This window comes from Diabrotica undecimpunctata, chromosome 3, assembly GCF_040954645.1.
Source record: "Diabrotica undecimpunctata isolate CICGRU chromosome 3, icDiaUnde3, whole genome shotgun sequence".
Lineage (NCBI taxonomy): Eukaryota > Metazoa > Arthropoda > Insecta > Coleoptera > Chrysomelidae > Diabrotica > Diabrotica undecimpunctata.
Window position 1 is genome coordinate 94,803,538 of NC_092805.1, and position 26,596 is coordinate 94,830,133.

Genomic DNA, 26,596 nt, shown 5'->3' on the forward strand with positions numbered 1-26,596 from the left:
AAAAATATTGTAAAACATATTTCCTTGTCGATAAACTTAGTTTTACAAAAGATTTCAAATATCCGTATAAAAGTCTAATTTTAAATATTTAAAATGTCCTACAAATAACGACAGTTGCATATTGTAAGCTCTCATTCCAACCCTGTTATCGGGTGTCGGATCAAAATAAGTGGTGGTGCAAGTCTCTCATCAGAAGCGGCATCGATGGCACGCGACTGACGTTGTGTCAGGTCAGCCCCATTGTGCCCCATTGTATCAGTAACCTCTCGAATGGTTCATGCTATAAACATAAACACTTCCGCATGGGTCATCGGACCAACAACAACCCTTCTTTGGTTTCTCTTTTTTTCGGTTTAGAATTTTCGGAGATTTTTTTCGCGGGTTTTTATGTTTTAACAGTTTGAATCTGCTTTATTTTTACGGACTTTTGATGTTGATCTAATATTGGATTTAACAATGTGAGACGTTTTAATCAAATATGTGGCTTTTTAACATACATGTACCTTCTTATTTCATGTGAATGAAAATGAAGATAGTAAAGTGAAAATATTTTTAATGTAAGTTTATTTTTATTTTATTTTGTATTTTAAAATATTTTATATTAAAACATTTGATATTTCTTGTCTACTGTTAATGGTTCTCTGGTTGCATCTATATGGTAAAATAGGGAATCTCACTTAATCCTCCAAGACTTTCTATCTTTCGATGTCACTTTATCCTGATATTTATTTGTATGTCTATATTCCTATATCTCGACAATGTTATCTACGATAATTCGTAGGTAACATTGTCGTTTTCCACACTTTTCCTCCTTTATTTTTAATGTTTTTTGTTATTTTTTTTTTTTAAGAAATTAATATTATATCTGCTTTGTTTCCTCTTGCCTATATTTCTTCTATATTTTATTTAATAGTTATTTCCGCATCTCGATATACATAAATCCCTTTTTTCTTTTATCCAAGTAGTAACTTTAGTTTCTTTTATTTTTGAAGTTTGTGGGCCATTCGTTATATTTATATTCTTGGAGCAAAAGATACTGCGGGGCATAAGTTAGGGATATGGACAAAATCGCTGTTCCAGAAGTATAATGAGACGATTGTAAAATTTGTAGAATACGTAGTTTTTTTCACAATATTGATATAAATGAAAAAAGTCTTTTTTTTTTGCTTAAATGTTATGTCGCAGTAAAAGTTTCGATAACCATAAGATAATATGCTTTTTTTATTGACTTCCCCCAGATATTCCAGTTAAACAATGGCGCCCGGTAATTTTTCGATTTTTCAAGTGATTTTTCGCCTTTGTTTCATGGGGTAATAAACTATAAATAACTTATAAATTTAATTAAATTTAATTATTTCTTTGAATAAAAAAAAAACAAAAAACTAGTGTTAACTGTTGATGTAGATACGTGACTTAATTGATTTATATAGATGTATAATTGTTGTATTATTGTTTATTATTTTATTTGGGGTGCTAATTAGGAGGTGATTTTGACGACGTTTTTACCAAAAAAAATGGACCAACTTTATTTTGAAATTAACTTGCTTAGTTTGGATGCTAGAAAACAAAAATAAAGATTTTTAAACCCTTTCAAAAAGTTTTGATGATTTTTTTCCGAAAAGTGCTTAATTTTTTTGGTTATTTCGGTATACAAGTACTTTTCGGAACACTTTTTTTGGTTTCACAGAACTTCGTATTTTTATATAGGTATCAATTTGAATATCTTTTAAAACTTCTAAAATCTAAAATATATTAGGGTGCGGATTGTAAAATACCGAATTAAATTTAGAATAGAAACTTCCATTGTGGCCCCTACGCCCATGTGATGAACTGTTTTCCGCCCACATCTCAGGAGGGAAGCCTACCTCTTCAGAAATATAATTGTCCACCAAGTAGTTAGCAAATTGTTGGACCGCTTAGTATTGTGCTAGTAATATCTCACTAAAGTCTAAACAAAGCACTCACCCTACATCTAATGGATATAGGAACGGTAGACCATATATATATATATATATATATATATATATATATATATATATATATATATATATATATATATATATATATATATATATATATATATATATATATATATATATATATATATCTAAGGTATTGCCCGACGTCATTGTCCTTTGAATACTCAGTAGCTAGTCCAACTTTTTGAATTTTTCTCCACCGTGATTGTCTGAGAAAAAATCTATATCACTTTATTTTCGCAGATGGAAACACTTCCCTTACAGCTGCATGGATGGCTTTTTCGAAATGGGCATATAATCTTGGGACTAAAATTTAGGTTCAATTTTTGACATTCCATCTTTAAACAATTTAAGAACAGTGACATACAAATTTGCCTTAGACAAACTTATTCGAAAGCAACAAGAATGCCAACGGCACATAGTGTCCTTTTTCGAGTCCTTGAACTGTAAATAGTTGAGTAAAAAATTGTGTGCAGTATTTAAAAGTTCCATCAACATAAATTGATTCTAATTTACTTAAAAATGTTGAAGTTGGATACACAAGAAAAAGCAACAAATTTTTGTATTACCGGATCATTTTTTAATAAAAATTGTTCTTTTCCTTCGACTTCACCATTACTTAATTTTTTCCTATTTAACAATGTTTTTGATAAACTTTCATGGTTGTGGTTATGACTACATTTAACTACACTGTTAGAAACAGATATTTATAGTTTTTACAAATGCTTCGCAACTTCTTTCTACACACAGCCAAGGTTTGATATTATTAGCAAGGATTTCATGAAACGTATACTTAGAATTGTCAATAACTAGCATAAACTTGCCCTTTTCGCTTAATATTTTACTGATTTTAAATTTCTCTACGATAACATTAAAACCGTAACTAAAGTAATAATATTGAAATATGCACCACCTATCTTTCTTATCATTTTTCTGACACGGAATAACCCAATCAAATATTGAACAAGGGAATATAAGCTCTAACATCGTAATACTTAAGTGATAATATCGTTATAAAATTTTAAATAAGATGTAGTTTTGTATTTAGGTAACTACAAAGTTTAAGAAATAGTTATTAAAAATTGTATTAATAAAATGTATCAAAGTACCTACTTTATGAAGACAATATTCTCTATTTACGCTGACCCTGGCTATTCATTATTATTCATTGTGTACCTACTAAAGGCATTTTTAAACTATTTTTTCCAAGATATATATGGCCGGAACAAATTTACATGTGACTGTTTTCTGTAGGGTAGGAAAGTAACTGTAATGAAAACATTAATTAATTAGAAAAGTTAAAGGGGTAAGAATTTCTTTCTTATTGTGTTTGATTGTTTCTGTCTTGATCTCATCCCAATCAAAAGTTTTTGTTTTTTAAATATTTTATTGCGTTTAACACTTCTTTTGGACCAACGAGATACAAGCATGCTGCTTTTCATCCTATCTATTTCTTCAATCTGATCATGATAAAGGGGTATTTTTTGTGCATATTTTTATAAAAATGTGACTGAATTATTTCTCCTATTTTGGTTTTAACCAATTCAATTTTGGTATTTCCTTTTATTTTTCCGCACAATGAATTAATTACATTCCAAAGTAACAAAGAAGTCGTTATATTTTTTTCAATTTGTTGCTTTTTCTAATTTTTTTTTTTTTTGAACTTTTAATTGACAATCTTAATTTTATTTTTATATTCTGTATATTGTTGTTTTATTAACTTATTTTGCAGTATTTTTGTTTCACCCCGTATATCATAAAACACCGAAAAAGATTCTTAATCTTTTTGCGTCTCTGAGATTGATAATCTAAACATTTTTGGAGTCTGTTTATAATAAACAAGTTGCTCTTTCGTTTGATCTCGATTCCGCCTAGATATTTGCACAGGAAATAAATAACAATCTTTCTGCTTAAGCGAACAAGAGAATTATTTTGGATGTAAGAGCCGTAAAAGAAAAAATTCAGAGTCTGGGCGGATAAGATTTGTTTTCGTAAGGTTTGAAAAAAACCGTCAAAGTTTTCTTTTAATTCAATGTGTGTAGTGAGAAGAAGGTGGTTTATGCTAAAAATGCAGTGTGGCAGTCTTTGTAATGTAAATTAATCACCGTTTGTTGTATGCTGTATCCTGTGACAGGGGATTTAATAACAGTGTCTGAGGGCTAAGTATGAAGACATTTTTTATGTGGAAAATAAACAGCCGAGTTTAAAGAATCACATATAGTTATCATCCAGGATAAACTGAAATCCAGTTTTGGTGTTTGATTTATCCCAGGCTTTGTCTAACTTCCATTTGTCTCTCCCATGGGTCGGATCTAGATCGTTTACAACTTGTAGGACAATGTTGTTTGTTCAAATGTAAGGTAACAAACTTTTTTAATAGTTTAAAAAGAAATAATTAGCCAGTGAAGCAAGTCGTTTTATTGAAAAATAGACAATTTTCGTTAATACACTAATATTTGCTCTCATATCAATTCAAAAAGTTTAGAAATAAATATAAGTTTTATGTATCAGCTAATTGTCATATTTTAGTTTTTTTAATAAAATTAAACTTTTATAATTAATTAATAATTCAGAAAAGTTTAGTAATCCATTTCGACATATGAGCTAGTACATATTTTTCTGCCATTTGAAAAGATTGAAATTTGATAGATTTAAATATTTTTTTGTAATAACTATTTATGTACAAAAAACATTGATATGTAATTTTTCTCTTCAAACTATGAGTTTAAAAAATTATTTCTTTTAAAAATAAATTCACCATTAAACAATTTTTTTAGGAAACAAAAACCCTAAACCTTTCTTTCTAAGCAGCAAGACGATTTTTTAAGACATCGTCCTAATTTTAAATAGTTTAGAAATCTTTTTGTTTAATGTTAACCTAGGACATTTCTGTAAGTTTTTCTTGATTTCTTTTTCGTAGTTAGTTCTCCCAGTCCTCCCAAAAAAGGGACCCGTTTCAATTTTTTTGCTTATTTTATCTCCAAGCCCAGTAATTGTTCAGCCTCACTTTTAGCCCCTTATAAGCAGATATAATTGTTACAATTTGCGGGATCTTGGATTAGCTGATCATACAATCTATATTTTTCATTTACAAAATTAAAAAGGCCCTCTGTCATTCACTCGTTTTTAAAAGTGGTTCTTAAATAATTTCGTTCTAAAATAATTGTATTTTTGTTTATTAGGTTTAAAAAAATTTCGGTGAAAAGTGTTAACGTTTCAATTTTATTTGTTTTATTGTAAATATCCAACTACCTTGCGTGTTTCAAATCGTTTTTTAGATTTTTCTAATTAATATACTTTATTATTTTTTTATTTTCTTTGGTTTTAGTTAGACTAAGTATGGAAACTGCGATTTGATAATGATCTGAAGTAATATTATTTTCAAATGCAAATGAAGTTATTTTAGAGTAATCAGCAGAACTTTTTATAAAGAAATGGTCTCTACAAGTTTTACTTCTAGGTCTAGTTATTTTATTTATATAAGAAAAAAATTTTTGTGAGGGTTGAATATTTTGGTATTTTTCAGTGTAATCCAGATCCTCAAAAGTTAATACATATTAATAACCCGAACATTATATATATGAAAACACATTCGTTTTTACTTGTGAGATATTAATGCAGATCCTGATTAAAATTATTTATGTTAACTATCAATTGATGTTCTTCTTTTGTTAGTTTAGATCTATATACACTAAATATATCGACATATGCGAACATGCACCGTATAATAAGACAAAAGTTTTCTAGTTTCTTAAAATAAAACAATAAATAATTATTACATGCCCGTAATTTGCATGTGTATTTTAGTTTTAGTTGAAGTTTTGCTATTGGTGGCTATTCTATTCGTGAAATTTATTGCTTTTCTTTGTCTTTAATAAGTAATGCCTTTGTATAATTATTATAAAACTCCAACGCATTAATCTCTGTCTCGGCATATTAATTATATAGCTATTTCTGGTTATTACTACTTTTAAACTTTTGAAATGCTTGTATGTTCTATTACGATTTACAAATTCTTGGAAGTTAACATCATTAATTTTTGTTTCTACATCTACTTCAAAACCCTAATCATGATAGATTTCTTTAATACTGAAGATGTTGCTTTTTGTATTAGCTTGTATTTCCACATTTTTAAATATAACTGTTTGATCAGGTTTCACTGCTACTTTTCATTGCGTGTATCATTTTTCCAACGGACTCATTGCATTTGGGGCAGAGTAAGTATTACTATCATTACTATGATTACGTAATTGTACATATTATACTATCATTACGTGGGGTAGTAAATTACTTTAGCTTTGCTCCAACATGGCGACTTGGATTTTCGTTAAGATAAGGTTAAAGTAAGTAAGTTAAAGAGATAACCATTTATTACATAGTTTCTACAAATAAATGTGAGAAGGTTATGACATGATACTCTGTTAAGAGCCCAATATAAAATTGGTCCCTACAGGGGATCATTAAATATAGGAAATCTGACGTGGCCGTATACGTGGTGCAAATGGGGATGTTTTTATAGAGGCTTTTGGCTTGATTGGTCCTGGATGCGAGAATGTAAGTGAATTGATTGAGGGTCTCAGTGCGGCATAGGAGTTGGCTTGTGTAAGATCAAATGGGAGGTATGAAAGGAAACAAACATACTGGTGGATGAGCGACTTGAACATTTGAGGAAAAATTGCATGAGAGTAAGAAGGGAGTGTAAGAGGTTAGGAAGAGTGCAAGCAGGAGATTTGAAAGAGAGAATTAATGTATTAAAACGAATATATAATAAATACAGGAATGAGATAAGAAGATCTAAGAAAGAAAGGTGGAGTAACCTACATCAGGATCTCGAAAAGGATATTCTGGAGGCAGGGCTTCAAGATTGTGTGTACTGAATTGAAGGGAAAGAAGACATCCTATTCCCTGCCTAAGGAGGAGAAACTCCGTTTAATGCGATAACTTTTTCCTCAGGTGGAGGATAGGCGTGAAAGGGTTACTGGTTTCTTAGAGGTGGAACCCCTTACCGAGTTGCAACTCTGCGAGGCTGTTGGAAGGATGACGATCCAAAAGGTACCTAGCATAGACGGAGGCAGTAAGAGTCGCTACACTAAGATGCCCGCAGGTTTTCCTGAGATTGCTAAACAAACTGCTTAAACAACAGTAGTTTCCAACACTGGTGAAAGACGCTAAGGCTGTCCTCATCCCAAAAGGTAGAGGTGACGAGGAAGAGGTACGCTGTCGGCTAATTTGCCTTCTTTGTTCGGTAGCTAAATTGTACGGGCAGCATGTGAAAGGCCGCCTTGAGAGAGAGCTAGAAGCTTTTAGGGTTAAAAGGTCTACCATAGGTGTTGTCACAGAAGTGACCTCTTTAGTCACGCAGGATACAAAGAAAGAGGCGGCTCTCATCCTACTTAACGTCAAGAATACCTGTGAGAGAATTAGGTGTTAGTGAGTACCTGGTCAATGTAGTTTAGAGATACTTTACTTTACTTTAGGTTTATAAGGAAAAAAGATACCAGCATCAGGTTGTTGCAGGGTGTTCCGTAGGTTTCAGTACTAGATCTAACCCTGTGGAATGTCGTGTACGACGGGGTGTTAAGGCTACAAATGCCAAGGAGATGCCCTCTTGTAGCTTATGCTGATGATCTCGCACTGGTTGCGAAGGCGAGTCAGAAAACGAACATGGCTAATGCGGCTAACACAGCCCTGCATTGTATTACTAGGTGAATCAGAGAGAACGATCTACAGCTAGCACCTCACGAAACTGAGGTTTGTGAGGTGCTATCTTCGCTTTATAGTAGAAAGTGTGGAGGTTGCACCGTTAAATCGATTAAGTATCTTGGAGTCTGTTGTCGAAAGGACTGAGATTTGGAGTACATATCTAAAAAACGGTAGGGACGGTAGGTAATAAGGAATAAGAGTATGGAAGGCGATAATTTGCTAGATTCGTTTATTGCCTTATTGTAGAATAACGATTAGGTGCAAGAAGTGGTATCACAAGGTATTTTTGCACTTTATTCATTATGGTTGTTCAAGCATGAGATTGCCATTCTTAAAAAATACCAAGAAAGATCTTGGCTGGAAAGATTTGGCTGATCCTCAGCATACGAGGAACAGCCAAAGAAATACCGTTCACCAGCACCCATTCCTTGCAAAGAAGTTAGAAAAGATCAGATGGGCCATTGTTCCATTTATTTTGAGTAAAAAGAAAGATGTGAATATCATAATTATAAAAGAACTCCCAAAAATCTCAAATGCCAAATGTAAAATATTTCTTTGTTTCACTACAACTTCTATTTGTTTTAAGAATTTTCATACAGAATAATGTTTTCACATGTTGAATTTTTAATATATTATATGCAGTTTTAATAATGTTGCCTGCGGTACATATTCCATATTTTCCAAAAAAGAGGGCAACTCAAATTTTTTTGATTTATCACTAAAGCTATGTCAAAACAAGAAATGATTTTTAGTGTCCATATTTAAAATTAAAGATAAAAGGGCGAGCTGCGAAGTACTATCTACGTTTACATTTACAAAAATGAACAATTAATGTACAATTAATAAACGCGTACTTTGTAAATTAGTAAGTGACAAAAAGTTATCGCTGATTTCTTCTGTTCAATATGACCTATCAGCATCGAATAAAGGGGCGGGTAAGCCGGGCCAGCTCGGTGACCACTCGGGGCGCCAAATTTTGAGAGGCGTCGATATAAAACTAAATTATCTTTTTAGATTCATTATTTTTTTAGATTTTATTAATTAAAATTGAACATTTTCCATGAGATTTTTTTTATTATACCAACAAGCTGAGGGTACTTTGTACTACAATCTGATCAATAAGATTAATGAGATATATATTCGAACCTAAATCGTTACAGTTGCCATTTTAAGAACTGTAGTTTCATTCAGTAATGTTTATATAGGTACTAACTTAGAGCAATATTTACAATTTACACAGGTTTATTAAGATCGAACAATGCTCTGCGTTTACAGTAACTATTTTCACTTACCTAACTCGAAGGGTTATGTCCTCTTAAGTCTTCATTCTATATCTGTATTGTCTAGGAGTTGGATGGACTCGATATTCATATGTTCAATTAGACCTTGTTTGTGTCTGTTGGCACATTTGGTAATTATTTGTTCTAGTGCTGTTTCTTACGTACCATGTAGCGTTAAGGCTGGTCCTTAGTACCCTATTTTAAAACCTCTCTATTACTTCAATGTTGTTTTTACTGGCGCCATCTCCAAAACTGTGTGCCATATGTCCATACTGGCCTTAGTATTTATTTGAAAATCAGTAGTTTGTTATCAATGCATAGTTTAGAATTGCTTCCAAGCATCCAGTTCATCTTTCTAAATTTTTTCTTTTGTCTTATTTTTAATGTGAACTTTTCAGCTCAGTCTCTTATCCAAATGTATCCCCAGGTATTTTGCAGAATCTGCATCAGTAAAATGAATATATCTATTCTAATAGACTGCTATCTCTTTTATAGATGAAGTTAACATCCCTCATAAATTTTAATTCTCAATTTTGTTTTTATTCAATGGTTGTTTTTATTCACTGAGATCTGCAGTATTCTTGCAACTTCTTCATGGTCTTTACAACTGATAGAATATCTTGATGTGCCTAGGCACGAAAATGCCTATGATATCTTCTTCAAAGTCTGGAATTTCATTAGTGTATAGTAGGTAGAGTAGCTCTCCCAGTACACTACCTTGCAGTACCCCAGCTTTGATTTCTTTTAGTCCAGAATAGGCCTCCTCCTGCTTGACTCTGAAGTATCCGTTTAAAATTTAAGATTAGAATAATTGACAGTATTGTTTTGGTAGTACTCTTTTTACTTTGTGATTGACGCCCTTATGTCATACTGTAGTGAAAGCTTGAGCAGCATCCAGAAAGACAACTGAAAAATTTTTATTTTCTTTCAGTGCACTTTCTGGTAAATTAGCGAATTCAGACGGTTTTCTAGGAATAATATTTCCATTTATATCCTTTTGAACTTCTTTAGGAGTAAATTTCTATTTTGTCTAAGTAAATATCAGTCAGTTCCTAAAGATCATCTACCTCGTTTGGTTGGAATGTATCTTTTAAATGTTCTGCAAGATGTTTAACTTTTATCCATTGTTTCTGGTCCAGCTACCATTTGTGCCAATGCATTTCTTATTGGAGGGTTATGCAGAATGGGTCTTTTCAGTTTCTTAGTAGCCTTCGACAATTAATAGTCTGTGCTTTTGTGATACGTCAATTCGCTAAGGTAAAGTCAATTGATTCATTTGTATGTTTTTGGTTTTATCTTCTGTTTTATGTTGATTTGTTGCCATTTTCTCTCTCTCTCGCCTTAGCTTCCTATTTACTGAGAATATACCTCTTATTTCTTTTGGGTACTTGTTTCCTTCTATTCGAGTTAAGTTGATTGGTGTATTGTTTCATGCTGCTTCTTGGATCTCTTTTGTAAATAGCTCTACTTTGGAGTCAAGTTGTTCGATTGTTCTTAACTTTATAGAAAGGTTAATCATTGCTTTCAGTTCTTGCTTAAAGTTTTTCCAATCAGTTGCTCTGTTTACTACTCTAGCCAAAAACTCTCGTTATGCTATTTTAGATATATTCACTTGTAAGTAAGTATATAACTGTTATATTATTTTTTAAATAAATAAATTTTTACACGGTTCTTTATTGTGTAATTTTGAGTTTTTCATTTTTTTACTTTTTTTTATTTGCTGTAAATTCTTGTATGAAAGGGAGCCAAAATCTTATTTTGCCTGGGCGCTCAAAACCCTAGAACCGGCCCTTTGACCTATGTGGCGCACTTTATAATACATATAGCTTAAATCTTGTACTGTATTCTTATTTGTCGCACAGAATCGAGTGTTTCCATCCCCTTTATTATTCAGTAAAATCTTTTATTTTTGTTTTCTGAGGCACACTTTGGCCCATTCGTTACAATTTACTCTACATTATGTTTGCCGCTAGTAATATTGTTTTTATATTCACTTGTTAATGGTAATAAATAGAAGTTAAAAAAAATCATATACAAATGTAGTAAAACTACATCGTCAACTGATATAGTTCAAGAACATGGCAATAAAAACCAACAAATTCCTGAAAGATGCTTTTTAGATAACCGAGCAAAAAATGACTAAAGTACAGTAAATCTAAATGAGACAAGTTTCTGTTTGTTGCTAGTTGGTAGAATACGTAAACTATAATCGTAAACACAAGATATAGCCCAGGCTGTGAGTGAAAAAGTTTGCATTAATTAGTAAAATTTTGAAACCTACTCTGTGATATAACGGGCAATGTCATGATAACTTCGCAGTCCCTGCAACAGCAAATTTGTATATTAATTATTAATATATTAGATTGAACATTGATTGTTTAATCTAAGACGAATAAAGTAAAATTTATAATTTTAAAAATTCGAAGAGACCTTATCTAAGGTGCAGTATCTTCTTCTTCTAAATGTGACTATCTTCTAGAGATGTTGGCGATCGCATTGACCCATCTTATTCTATTTACAGTAGTTCGAAATAAATGAGCTGACGTTAGACCAGTCCACTTCCTAAGATTGGCCAGCCAGGATATACGCCTACGTCCAGGGCCTCTCTTACTCTCAATCTTGCCTTGTACAGTCAACTGTATAGTCAATTTTCTGTTCTTTACGATGTTAATTATTTCTTTGTCTTTTCTAAGCCTCTGGAGAACAGTTATATTACTTGTGTAGTGTATATATATGAGACCCTTAATATACGTGGGTAGCACCACATTTCAAATGCCTCTAATCGTTTTATAGCATCTTCTGTAAGGCTCCAGCTTTCTACTCCATATAGGAGAACACTATTATCTTCTTAAAGACTTTAAAATATAAGTTTATAAAATATAAATATAATTAGTGTAAATATAAATGGTGATAAAATATATTTTATCTCTATAATGTAAAACTTTAACCTAAAAAACGTTGTTACTCCTTTTTTTATTACACTAAAACTATGGTTAATTTTTTTTATAAAAATTTACAGCTGGGACACCCCCTAAACATCGCAGCAGTTTGCAACTTAAGTATTGATTACACGTAACGAGTATTAAGGCAAGACAGTGTTCTTGGCCGAGTGCTCGTTAGGTATAAACATACTACCGAGTACTTGGCCGAGCACTCGACGCACTCAGATGGCTAGACAGTAACTCGGAACTTGTTCTATTTACTAGGTCGAGTCTTGGACATCCCTCCTCATCGTATACTAGCCAATCCACTGTATGTATGTCTGTCTGTTATAGGTATGTCTAAAATTCACTCGCTGTGCACATTACCACTTCGTCATGTGAGATGACTTGTGTTAAATCAGTGTTATTTGTGATTCTCAAAAATGGCTAACAAATGGAACTCAGATTATGACAATAAAGTTTATTTAATTGTAAGTAGTCATACCTGTGCTTATGGAATTTTTAATCTTCGGAGTATAAAAATAAACAAAAACGTGATGCATCATATGCATCGATTTTAGAAGAAATAAATATTGTTGGTTTTGGTACTCAAGAAGTTTCAGAAAAATTTTAAGAAAAAAAATCAATGAATCAAAGAAATCGGGAGCTGATGTGTATACATCGAATATAAAATAGCTTCAAGAAATGGAAGAGGTCGTCAAGAACGATCTCAACAGACAGAAAATGTAAGTGTTATACTACGTTTATTTTGCATGTATAATTAGTTTATGAATATTATATTTCACATTAATATTATGCAATCATTCTGTCCTGCCATGAAACAGAACCTGCTCCACTAAAAAATGAGCATATTTATCCCGAAACTCCCTTGCTATTCGTGCTGACTGATTAATATTATATTCAGTGATAGATGGTAGGGCACATATGACTTCTCTTCTTCACACGCCTTCGGTAATTGTTCCGGTATCAATGTAACCAATTATGGAGAACACATGAAGCTTGAATTATTTTAGTGGTTATTTTTACATCAGTTGGTATGGGTTTTCGAAAAATTCTGAACTTACTTGCCAGTATGCCGAATCCATTTTCAACGATTCTACGTGCTCTAGACAATCTAGAATTAAAAATTTTCTTTATTTTTGTAACATGCATTCCGCTATATGGTTTCAATAAATACGTTTTTAACGTAAATGGGTCGACTTCGACCCAAAAAGGCACCTTTTGGTAACATATCATTGTCTAAGTTGGTACGTAAAAAGCTGTTTCTAAGAATTCCACCATCAAAGTTTCTTCCATTCGCACCAGTATTCACATAGCGAAAGCAATAGTCATGATCAACAAGAGCCATCACAACAACGCTGTTCGAGCCTTTGTAATTGAAAAATTCACTCCCACAATTAGGAGGTGCTTAAATCATGTTTGCCATCAATAGCACCGTAACAATCAGAAAAATTCCACCTAGTTTTAAAGCCATGTTTTATTTTTTCCCATTCTTTAGTATTATCTGTTACCTGAAACAATAATTTTTATGTTATCGACGAATCAGCCTGCCAACGAAAATGATGATACTAAACAGAGTAGTTCTATTTTAGATTCCCAAATTATCGTAAATCAACAAGTGAATAAAGTCAAAGACACGAGTAGCACGCGCACAATTTTTCCATCGATCAGTAACAAGACTGACACTCCTTCGCGAAGGAGGAAGAGGAGTCAAAATATAGTGAATGCTATATTGGATCTAAAAACATTACATCAAGAGGTTAACTCTGTAGAGGAAACGCCATTTGACATGTTCGGAAAAGAGTTGCAACGCAACTCAAAACTTTTTTGACGGAGAATACTTTGCTAGCACAGGTCAAAATTCAGAGCATTCTGACCGAGAATGGGATACATGACTATCGGCCAAGGACCGGATCCCTTCCATTTATTTCAAATTTTAGTACTCCACTACCATCCCCTTCAGCTTCAAATAGCACTACTACAAATTTTGATAAACATATATCTAGTTCCACTTCAGAAATCACATCACTCGGGACCGATACAGCTAATATTATAACATTAGCTCTAAACAACGCTTACAACTTTTGATATGACAATGAAGTGAATTTATATAAAAATTTTGAAAGGTATGTTTTTCCTCTATTAAAAACTCAGTTATAAAGACCTGTTGTTGTTATTTATAAGTATCTCAAAAATCAATTATTTACAGTTAATAGAAAAACATATTCACCTTCAAAAATTTCTCCAAATAGATAGATATTGCAATCATTATTTCTGATATAAGTAATAATATTGAAGCGCGAAAAATCAGATAAAAAGGCTTGTAGATAACGATAGCTAAGCCCAGTTGCCAAATAGGTTAATGATATTTGTAGTTTAATCCTTGTTGGTATGGCTTCCCTCATTACAGTATCTTGCCTTTGTATCATTGGAATTATACCTTCCAACAACATATTGAAACGTTCTACATCCATCCCAAGAAGTGCTTTAAATTCATGGGGATCTTTAAACTGCAGGTCTGTATTTGTAGCACCGTCTTTTTAAAATCCATTCTCTAGTAACAGTTTACTGTTTCGCCATTGTACAAGTTACGTGTAATCAGACCATTACAGATAATGATTGATGACTTCAACACCTACAATTAAAAAAAAGTTTCCGCGACCAATAGGAGCTGAGATAGCCTCTTTAAAAAAATCGCTATCATAACAATTAAGAAACAAAATCGGCGGCATTCAATACTCAATTATCTATATTTTTAAGTAACGTTTAAAATGTTTAAAAACACGCTTTTTTCATCAAAAATTAGTAATAGAATGAACCTTCTACAAAGTAACAGCGTAGTCATGATGGTGGAGGAAATCAAGAAAAAAAATCGTAATTTTAAATCAACAGAGCTCGGAAAAATGTGTAATATATCGGTGAAAAATAAACCGATTTCGATATATTTTTTAATCTAATTAAAAAAACAATAATATCTATTACTTTAAGAGCTAGAAGAGAATTGAGTATGTACTTTTATTTCACCTCGGTACCTTGACCTTTTTTATGTTTTTTGACACGGAGATTCGATTTTTCGAGGGTACCAGGTATAAAACCCGTCAAATAATTTGTTATTAACAATTTAATTGTTTAAATGCTTTTGTCTCCTAAACTATTAGAGATATAGAAAACTTTGTAAAATTACTTTATCTTTATTAATAAAAAAAAGTTATAACAAGTAAACATCAAAAATTTCACTAAAAAGTTGCTAATTAATTTGGTTATAAAAGATTTAAACAAAACTAAGCTACAAACTTCGTAAAATCTGGCTAATGGATATTATAAAACAACTCAAAAGAAACATTTTAAGCTTTGATAAATGTTTCATGTTAATTTTTGACTAAGAAATGTAACTTTTAATAAGGCGCTCTGAGGCATTGGGTCAGCTCGCAGCGAATAAAAACCAATACATATGCAAAATGCATATAGATTCAGAAATGCGTATTACTTTATCATTGTAAATAAAAAAGTTATAGCAGTTTATAGTTAAAATTTACATTATAGAACAATTAAAAACTAACATTTTAAGCTTTGGTAAATGTTTCTATGTTATTTTTTGGGCGAGATATTGAAAATTGATTTACTCTCACGGTTTATGCGCGTCCACATTCGCTGCGATCTACCGAGCAGCTCAGAGCGAGGTATTTAAAGTTCCATATCTTAATCAAAAATTGACATAAAAACAATTACCAAAGCTTAAAATGTTAGTTTTGAGTTATTCTATAACTGCGATTAACCAGATTTTCGAAGTTTATAGCTTAATTTTTGTTTAAATCTCTTACAAACAATTTAATTCCCAACTTTTTACCGAAATTTTTAATGTTTAATTGTTATAACTTTTTTATTTTTAAAGATAAAGTAATTTGGCACAGTTTTTTTTTAAATCTAAAACAATTACCTTTAAAATTAGAGCTGAGAAAGCTGAGTTATACGTGGAAAAGTACCATGGCATATCTATTTTGCAATTTTATTTCATCATCCTGGCGGAACTCCATTCTCTGCATCACACACCGTGCATCGATAGAAGTGGAACTTGCGATGGAAGTGCGTGTGTACAGAGCAGTGGCAAGCTGGCGATGCACATCGCTACAACGGTAAAATTCTTCTTCTTCTTCCTTCTTGTATGTAAGCTTTAAAGCCTGTTTCTTTTTCAATATTAGCCTCCTAAATTGTTTAAATTATCGCATCATCTTTTTCTTGGTCTGCCAATACTTCTTGGTCCATTTGGTGACTTATCTCATGCTATTCGTACTATCCTATCCTCTGCCATTCTACTAATGTGTTCGTTCCAATCCTGTTTTCGTTTTGTCACCCATCTATTTATGTCTTCTATAGTGTATGCTGATATATATGCATGTTCTGGACTTATTATATCACTTTTGCCTGATATTCGTCGAATTATTTTCATCTCTGTTGTTTCTAGTAGTCGTCTCGTTCTACATGTGTCAGGTCTTGTCTTCACCGTGTATGTTAATATAGGTCTAATTGCTGCTTTATAGATTCTTGTTTTTGTGTCTTGTCTTAGGTGTTTGTTCTTTCAGATTTTGTCATTAAGAGACCCCGTCGCTTTACTTACTTTTAAGTAAATCCTACGGTAAAATTAAAGAACAGAAAACCAGTGGGCAGATTTAACAGCAGACCAATTGCTACACGTACGTCAATACCGAAATCAATATAAGAATATTATAAGCGTGGTAGTCGTCGGCATTCCCTAGGAATGTAGTACCCTAGGAGGAAGTATTTCTAACGTACTTCAAGTACTAACAAAATAGCGCAAGAATAACTAACTAGCTAACTTTATATTTGATATTTGTTTTTCAGATAAATGTTCTTTTTTTCTATAAACGGTACTTTAAATCAATACAATTGCCGTTATTGGGCTGATGAAAATCCTAGAGTTTTCTAGAAATGTCTACCCAACAGCCATTGAAATTACACGTTATGGGTAGGAATTTATGAGGATCGTGTTGTTGGGCCATTCTTTTTGCAACAAAATTTAAACGGAGAGAATATCTAAAATTTTCAGAGGACACAATTGATCTTATTTTGACAGATATAATTGAAAATGATAACAGGTACTCAGAAGATGATTTGTTTTCCATCAAGACGATGCACTTCCGCGTTATAGCATAAACGTAAAGCAATACCTTAATGAAAGGTTTCCTAGGCAATGAATTGGACGAAGAGGTTTTCTTGATTAGCCAGCAAGATCCTTCAATTTAACTCCCTTGGACGTTTTTCTATCGGGTTATTTAAAAAGTAATTTTTCTAATACCATTCCTACGTCATTGGAAGAACTAGGACGACAAATTATAGTGCATGAATGTAGTTTAGTAACCGCTGAAATGCTTCAAAATGTTCGCTGTAATTTCGATCAGTGACTTTTTAATTCTATGGATATTGATGATAATTATCAGCTATAATTAAATAATTATAGCTGATAAATAATCTGTTTTGAATTATGAATTTACTATCATAATTCAAAACGTTATCTAATAAAGTTTCCTTATATAATAACTAGACTTCGGCAAATATGCAAATAAAAATGTAGAAAATATGCGCATAAATATGCACGTGTTTACCCGAAAATATGCAAATATTTTACAAAATATGCATACAAATAAATAAAAAAATCGTAAAATAGTAACAATTTTATTTAAAAAAAAAAGTGTACATAACTAAATATTTCCTACTATTCATTAAGATTTACATTTATTTTAAGTAACTACATCATTTTTAAGTATGAATAAACTTATTTAGAATTATGGTAACAATAAATGACCAAGTGGTGTTCAAAATTTTCTAACAAAAACTTGTGGCTTCTGTCTGAGTACATATATTTATATATGGAAAAACTTCGTTCAACATCAACTGATGTAACGGGAGCATTTTTCAAACTAACCAAAACATTTGGTTCTAAATTAATTGTTTTCGAAATATTTCCAGCTAGACCACTGACTACTTCAGAAAGAATATGGTAACCTTTATTTTTTTTCCATAGTAGCTTCAAATTTTTTTAAAATATCTTTTCCAATATTACCTCTAACGTTCCGACAACATGACGCAAATTCTTTTATTAATGCTGTACTTTCGAACAATGACAGTTTTGGTGATTCTAACTGAGTAATTGTTTTTTGAACAAAACTAAAATTTGATTTTATAAATGAAAGTTCTTGTTGAAGCAAGTTACTCTGAAAAGTTTGTTTAGAATCCAAAAGAGATTGGGAACTTTCATCTGTTAACGTATCAATTATGTTCTTTATTTTAACAAAATGATCTGCATAAAAATTAGCTGCTTCTAACCATGTTCCCCATCGCGTTAAAATAGGTTGTGGTGGAAGAGCAATGTTAGGTAGCATTTCTTTATAAAGTTGAATTCTTATAGGAGATTTAAGAAATACTTTTTTCACACTGGATATCATGGTATTTACAAGAGGAAACTTTTTTCGTATTTCCTCTGCAACTCTGTTTAATCCATGCGCTACACAAGTAACATGTATTAAATCTGGGAAAAATATTTTTAAATTTTGTCCTGCTTTCACCATATAAGGAGCAGCATCCGATAAAATAAGCAGTAATTTATTAGAAGGAATAGTTGTCGGAAGAAAAAAAGTTGCTAATGTTTCTTGTATAAAACGCGAAATTGTTAAAGCATTTGTTTTCTCAAGTTGCTGGCATGAAATAAGATGAGATTTTGGTAAGGTATCTTCTTTAAGAACACCAATCAATAAATGAGCAATATACTTTCCTGAGGAATCAGTGGTTTCGTCTACAGATATGTAAAAATAATTATCTGCAATTTCTTCCTTAATATTAATTAACACCGACGAGTATAGCCCGTTCACATTATTTCTTCTTAGAGACCGATCACTTGGAACATTAAGTTTGCAATATTTTTTAGAAACGAACTAAAATTTACATTTGCTAATTTTGAAAGCGGTATGTTTGCAGACACTAATGCGCGACACAAGTCTTCATTAAAAGTTTCTTGCTCATCTAATTTTTTTGAAGTAGATTGGAAACATTTAGCCATTGAAGTTTGATGTTTTCCTCCTATTTTTCCTTTTTTGCAATGTGTGAAGCAGTTCTCACATGTTGGTCTATCTGAAATTTCTTCTCACATGCTATCTATAAATAAAAATAAAAACCTTTATTTTAACCCAACCTTTAAAATATAAAAATATACAAGGTGTTTTTGGTTAATCAAATAACTGGTTTGGAAAAAAAAAACACTCGCTAAGTGTTTTAAATGCAGTATTAATCCACAAATTAGTTTTTGTTACTAACCATTAGTACATCATATAACTTATTTTAAAATTCAACAAAAGTTTTTTTTTTGTTAATTCAATTACAATAAAAATAATTGTGTTTTAGAAAAGCTGACTTTATAAAAAAAAGTAAAGGTGAAAGATTTTTCTAAATACACACCATTGTATTGTACCATGGACAATTTTTTCTCACTAAAGGAAGCTATTTTTCATTTAAAAACAACCTACGAGTACTAAATTTCAAGTAAATACGTTTATTGGTTTTAAAGTTATTGTTGTTATTAACTAAAAGAATTTAATTTTTTTTAATTTTAACACCCTGTATCTCGAAAAGTAAATAAGTTTGACCCCTCATTAACTATATCGTTTTGTTCAATTTTTCGAGAAGTATCTACAGTCAAACGTTGTAAGTGTCATTTGGAAACACCCTGTATGTATGAAATATTAGATATTTAATAGAAAATATTAAATACTTACAATTTTGCCACAGACTGAACAGTAGATTTTTGCCATATCCATAGACAGCTCTTTATAAGGTTTAATCCAAGTTGAAGCACTGGTTGTTTTAGGCATTATAAAATCACAATCTTCCTTTTTGTTACGCACAACGAGTGTTTACGCTTTGAATATCAAAACAAAAATGATTTACAAATCTGAGCATCAAATTAGAAATGTTTAGGTACCTAATTCAATAAACTAGGAGATTTTGGAAAATCCCTAAATTAGGAACAAAACTATTAGCCGTTTACCTGCTGTTAAGATACAATAAATTGTAGATAGATTTGGGGATTAGATCATAAAATGCAAATGAGCGAACCCTTAGCGATTATCCAATAACTGAATGCCTCAGTGACCGAGACTTTCTAAGAATGTTGAGGGCTACTTAAATTGATCTTCTTTGAAATTGTAAATGTTTTGTACCTGTAGAGATTACGTACTTAGATCATTTTTTGATTAAAATGACTACAAAATTTTATACAAGAATTGAAATAAATTGGTATGTTTAAAAATTTTCAAATACAGTATAAAAAACTGAACTTTTATGCACTTTATGCAAACTTTTATACAAATATGCCAAAATATGAAATATTTGCATAAAATATGCACAATATGCAAAATATGCAATATGCATATTTGCCGAAGTCTAATAATAACATTTCCTATTAATGTTGCGAATTTCATTTTAATGTAAAATTTGACACTAGTAAAGCATCGGCGTTACGTTTAGTTTTTAATAGGTCTTCTTCTTAAAGTTCCATCTCCTATCGGAGGTTGGATATCATAACGGCTATGGTCACTTTGTTGGCTGCTGCTCTGAAAAGTTGTAGTGAACTACAGTTAAACCATTCTCTAAGGTTCTTCAACCAGGAGATGCGTCTTCTTCCTATGCTTCTTCTTCCTTGGATCCTTCCTTGCATAATAATTCTCAGCAGCTCATATTTTTCTCCTCTGGTTATGTGACCCAAATATTCTAGTTTTCTTCTTTTTATGCTGTTCATAATTTCTAACTCCTTATTTAGACGTCGTAGTACCTCAGCATTGGTAATCCTTTGAACCCACTGAATTTTTAATATTCTTCTGTAACACCACATTTCGAACGCTTCTATTTTCCTTATGTGTTGTTTCTTCAATGTCCAAGCTTCCATTCCGTATACTAAGATAGAAAATATGTAACATCTTAGAGCCCTCAATCTGAGATGCAACTGAAGGTCTCTGTTGGTAAGCATTGTCTTCATTTTCACAAATGCTTGCCTTGCAGTTTCAATTCGGACTTCTTTGCTTTGGTGCAATATTTTTTTTAATTTGGTGCAATAGGTGCAACACCTTAAATACTTTTTCACAAGAATAGAGTTAATATGAAAAAAAGCCTGAATTCTCCAGCGAAATACCTGTCTAATGGTGTGCAACACATAGTTAATTCCTGATTTAAAATTAATGTTTTGTAGTATTCGAAGGTAGGAGGTTGGGAGGACAGATATCTATATCTTTAAAAGATGTCTCCCTTAAAATAAAAATCGACTTCTTCTGGGTGGACTATTCTGAATGGCCACCCTGTATATTTATTTCTTAGAAATTAAATATCAAGCATAATTGCAACATAAAACTATGCAATTGGCAGATTCTTGCCGATTATTTAATAATATTATTTACATAATTGGTTACAACTGAAATACATTTAAAAAATATTTATATAAAACTTGTTGATAATTGAAAATGTTATTAACATATTTTATATCTTCTTTTAGAACTGATTGATCCACTCAGTCCTCATGATTGAACCAATAAACAAGAATGGACCTAATAAAATCTTATTACAACCGCTACCAGCCCTCTTGGTCCGACCAGTTCCCTACTACATCATTCTTCCCTCAAATAGAATCGGAAAAAATAGACGTACGCCAAGTAGTTACACATCGGCAAAAAGAAGTCGAAGAAATTTACGATATAAACACTTACGATAGTTTCGTATCCACCAACAGTGATTTTGTGGACCTGAGCTCGTTAACGGAAGAAGAAAAAGGCCATTATAGCAATTTTAACTTTTTCACATTGAAAAGAAGTGAGTTTAACAACCAGAATGAAAAAAGAACTACCGTGGTACTCAATCAGGATAGGAAGAGTTGCAGAGGTACGTGACTAGTAGTGAAGGTGGTGTCGAACTTGATTAGAGTTTGTTTAGTAAGATTTATAGATTAGTTATAAGTCGCCAACTGGTTACCTCTTCTTCATTATTCAGTATCAAATTATTGTTTAAAGCCATTGCTACAAGTTAGTATGTAAGCTAACTTGCTTAGGAAAAAAGATTGTGAAATCATTTTCATAAACCTAATTGAACGGCGACGATCAGAAATTTCGGATAATTCAAACATGACTAAAAACACAACATACAAATTTATTGAAAGGACAAAAATTTATTAGTCAGAATCAAGAGTTCTATTTATTTACAATGAAAATAAACATTTTAAGTAATTTATGGTACAGTACAGTATTTCTCCCTCTGGTGCACTCCATTACTAGTGATTTGCGATAACTTCATCAATGTGTGCTCTATTCTACGCCACTACGCCACTCTTGGTAATTGTTGAACGTTCATGTCCGTTCAAGTTCTGATATTGAGAAGTGTCGACATGACTGTTCTGCCTACTCCGCTTCGATCCTCTATTATCCATTCAATTATTATTTGTAACTGGATATATTTGTCATTTTTCATTATGTGACCTAGGTACGAGGTCTTTCTTTTCTTAATGGTTGTTATAAGTTTTAACTTTCTATTTATGGTGTTTAATACTGTTTGATTCGTAATGTGTTGTGTCCATGATATTCTCAGCATTCTGCGATAAAACCACATTGCAAAGGCTTCTAGCCGTCTTACAGTATTTAATTTTAATGTCCAGGCTTCAACTCTAGACAGAAGGACTGATCAAACGTAGCATTTAATAACTTTAATTCGAAGGTCTAAACTTAGTTTTCGGTTATAGATAATTTGCTTTCATTTCTTGTACATGTTCCTAGCCTGTTCCGTTCGTATTTTTATTTCTATATCACGATCCCACTTATCATTTAGTACTACTCATAAGTATCTGAATTTAAGAACTTGTTCTAATTGAGTGTTATTTAGTTTAATGCGACAATTTTTATCGGTTTTCCTAATCACCATTACTTTAGTTTTTTTGAAGATTTATTGTCAGTCCCATTGCTTCACTTGCATTATTAACTTGTAACCTCGGAAACCTTTTTTGGATGCTGCAAGAAAGGTCACCAATGGAGACACTGCGGACGGCAGCCAGATGGTTGGTGGAGAGCGAGTTGTGGGTGCGAAACCTGTTCCGTTCGTATTTTTATTTCTATATCACGATCCCACTTATGATTTAGTACTACTCATAAGTATCTAAATTTGAGAACTTGTTCTAATTGAGTCTTATTTAGTTTAATGCGACAATTTTTATCGGTTTGGCTAATCACCATTACTTTAGTTTGAAGATTTATTGTCAGTCCCATTGCTTCACTTGCATTATTAACTTGTAACCTCGGAAACCTTTTTTGGATGGTGGTAGAAAGGCCACCAATGGAGACACTGCGGACGGCAGCCAGATGGTTGGTGGAGAGCGAGTCGTGGGTTCGAAACTAGCTTTTGAAACCGGGAATGGTTCCAACGGACAAAATAAGTAAAGATAGGATAAGAGATATTGGAAAAGATACAGAAATAAACAAAAAGATAGATGGGTAAAATTACCAAAGATAAGATAAGATAGGGATCAGGGCGCCACTTAATTTTTTGGGGTTTAAGGAGAAAATTAAGAAACCTTAGAAAAGAAAGAGATAAAGAAAGATATTTGGTTCTGAGACCAAATCCATGGAAAGATACCAACAGTTAATTATTAAATAAATTTGGTCAACACACTATGTAAACAAATAATAAACATATTAGGTGGACTCCATCCATCTACTTACCTACGAAACTTAATCGGCCTGATCTTTCTACTGGTCAGAGGTATAGTAATATTTAAAGGTTAAAAGCAAATATTCAGAGTTATGGTTATATCAAGAAACTTTGTTAGGAGTCGACAAATAAAATACATACATAAAACAAAACAATATATTTAACAACACAATGATGTCGGTAGCTGAATGTACATACATGTAATAAAAATACACCATCAACTACGAAATGGTGGTGTACACATAAAAATAAGTAGTAATATGAATAATAAGTACCTTTACAAATACAACAATATAATAATGCACAGGTTCAATTATCAGCGAAGAGAGCCTGATAGTGAGTAAGAAAAAATTCAACCAAGATTGATTAAAGGTCTCTCTTTGCTGTTTAAGGGCATATCTCGAGACACTAGGTTAAAAATGCATAACAATTATAGCAAATAACAAAAATTAATCAAATATAAATTTACAAGAATACAAAAAGGTTACTGAAATAAAAATTTAACCAAACCGCACTTGGTTAGGTTGATTATCTATCTCGCACTGTTATTTAGTGATGGAGAACTAAATGTTCGTAATTATGTGTATTGAAATTTCTTAGTAGCTGATGGAAAGTTCGTAAGAAAATATTGAATGTAAAAATCAGTAGTTACTCTCAACTACAGGTAAAGACATGGATGAACTTAGATTCGCCCAGATGATTGAAAAAAATATGATAGACTACCATTATTCGCCCAGATAAGTGGAGATACTAAGATTATGATGAATGCTGCACTATTTCACTGAAGTTAATTCAATTTACTATAATACTTTACTTGTATCAAGCACTGAAGTTAATTAAAATTAAAGGTACTCTATACCAATAGTTAATCTAATATGATATTAGATCCAAAAAACTCAAATATACAAGTGTATATACACTTAGGAAGAAAATGCACAGATAAAGTGATACAGAGACGATAATGTGAGCGAAGCGTCTTTACTCGACGAATTCCCACTGGGAAGTAAATTGGTTCCTCTAAAATTTTACCAAACTACCCAAGAAAATAGGCCAGCCTAGATGGATTTCTAAGAAGGTAAAAAGATTCTAACGATCACCGAAACTAACGGTACCCTTCTAGCTAGGAACGTGATGAAATATAAAATCCCCGTAATTACGTTCTCTTCAGAAAAATTACGACAACGTGCCTTCGGCGATATTAAACAAATTTATCATAAAAGAACACGGCCTTAGAGCTGGAAGGAATTAACCGAGGATTACCTAAACAGTCGTTTTTAAATAAGTAGGTAGATTGTTCCATAATATTTCGGTAATTTTCAATAAAATTTCCTAATGGTCAACTGACTAAGCTTCTTTGATTTTTGAATCGATGGTTCTTTGGATTGTTTTATTCTGGGTAAAACGAAAATACTACAACATATTTAATAACTTGATGGGCATAATTATAAAGTTATAAAAATATATTTAATATAGCTCTGTGTTTTTTGTTGTCATTATTTAATGTAATGATTTTTAACAAAAACATTTTAATTTTCTACAAGTAACCATAGATATAAACCTAACCCGTTTTTTTTTGCCTAGGTCGCCGAAAAATTATAGTTCGAGATCGTCCCACCTCACCTACGGTAATGAAGAAAAGAAGACTGGCAGCAAACGCTAGAGAGAGAAGAAGAATGAATGGCTTGAATGAAGCTTTCGATAGATTAAGAGAAGTCATACCTAGTCTAGATGCCGAGCACAAACTTAGTAAATTCGAAACGTTGCAAATGGCACAAACCTATATATCTGCTTTAAGAGAGTTACTTGAAAGAAATAACATAGATAGATAACAGTTATTTTCTATTTATGTTTTAGTCATAATACTCCAGTCGTCCGAGACGAAAATGCCACTGCAACTCTAAAAATCATACAAACAAGCTGAATTTTGCTGAGAATGTCAATTTTGGGACCTCAAAAAATATGCAAAAAAGTTTATCACTTCTACCCCCTGGCTTCCTCCTAAAACTGAGGAGGAATCGATTTAACAAGAATCTCTATATCGTAAAAAAAACATTTCAAATAAAAATGTAGCTGAAATAATTTTTAACGCGCAGTTACGCGTGCAAAATTAATTTTAAATAAAATTTGTATCAACTGGACGGTAAAACTTGGATATCTTTTGATCTATCGACAAAAATCAAAATGCCTTCTAAAGGTGAAAAGTGTAGCTTTCGTAGGCAATGTTTGTATTTTGTCGCAAATGAAGTCAGTTTTTATAAAGGTGTTAAATAAATAAACGTTGCATAGTTTCTCATGAGATCAATAAAATGAATCACTTTTATTGACCGTTCACTATGAAATTTCCATTGTTATTGCCTAATCTTCAAAACATATAACATGAAATTACGATTTTGAGTTTTGGCAACAAACGTGCATTATTTGAAATATGCCTAAAACATGCTGAATTTAAACTTTCACATTACAAACGATGTACAATTTTAAAATTGCTTCTTCTCAGTTACTCAAGTACGTGTTGCGAAACTACATAAGTTCATTAATATTTAAATGGGAATAAGCCACAATTAAAGGTTAAAATACTGTATTTTGAGAACGATTTCCGAAGTGGAAATTGAAACGTCAATAAATGTATTTTAACCTTTAATTCTGGCTTATTCGTGGCTTATTCCCATTTAAATATTAATTAATTTAAAATGCCACAAGAAAATAGCTTCAGAACAATACATAAGTTCAGCTACAAATTCCACCCAATGCCGTCTTCGTGGAGACATTTCCTGTGGCGTGCGATCGTTTGTAATGTAAAAGTTTGAATTCAGCGTTTTTTAGGCATATTTAAAATGCTTCCAAACTCAAAATCGAAATTGCATGTTATAGGTTTTAAAGATTAGGCTCTAAAACTGGAAATTCCAGTACGACCGGTCAATAAAAGTGATTAATTTTATTGATC

The 26,596-nt window shown here is 31.9% G+C and overlaps 1 protein-coding gene across 1 annotated transcript; it reads left to right on the forward strand.

The window, feature by feature from the left end:
- The first annotated feature begins 294 nt into the window (after positions 1–294).
- On the forward strand, positions 295–26,201 carry LOC140435826 (uncharacterized). The gene is made up of 3 exons (XM_072524543.1): positions 295–557; positions 21,458–21,840; positions 25,234–26,201. Exons 2-3 carry the CDS (start codon positions 21,504–21,506, stop codon positions 25,479–25,481), a joined length of 585 nt encoding a protein of 194 aa, XP_072380644.1. The 5' UTR covers positions 295–557; positions 21,458–21,503; the 3' UTR covers positions 25,482–26,201.
- The last annotated feature ends 395 nt before the right edge of the window (positions 26,202–26,596 follow it).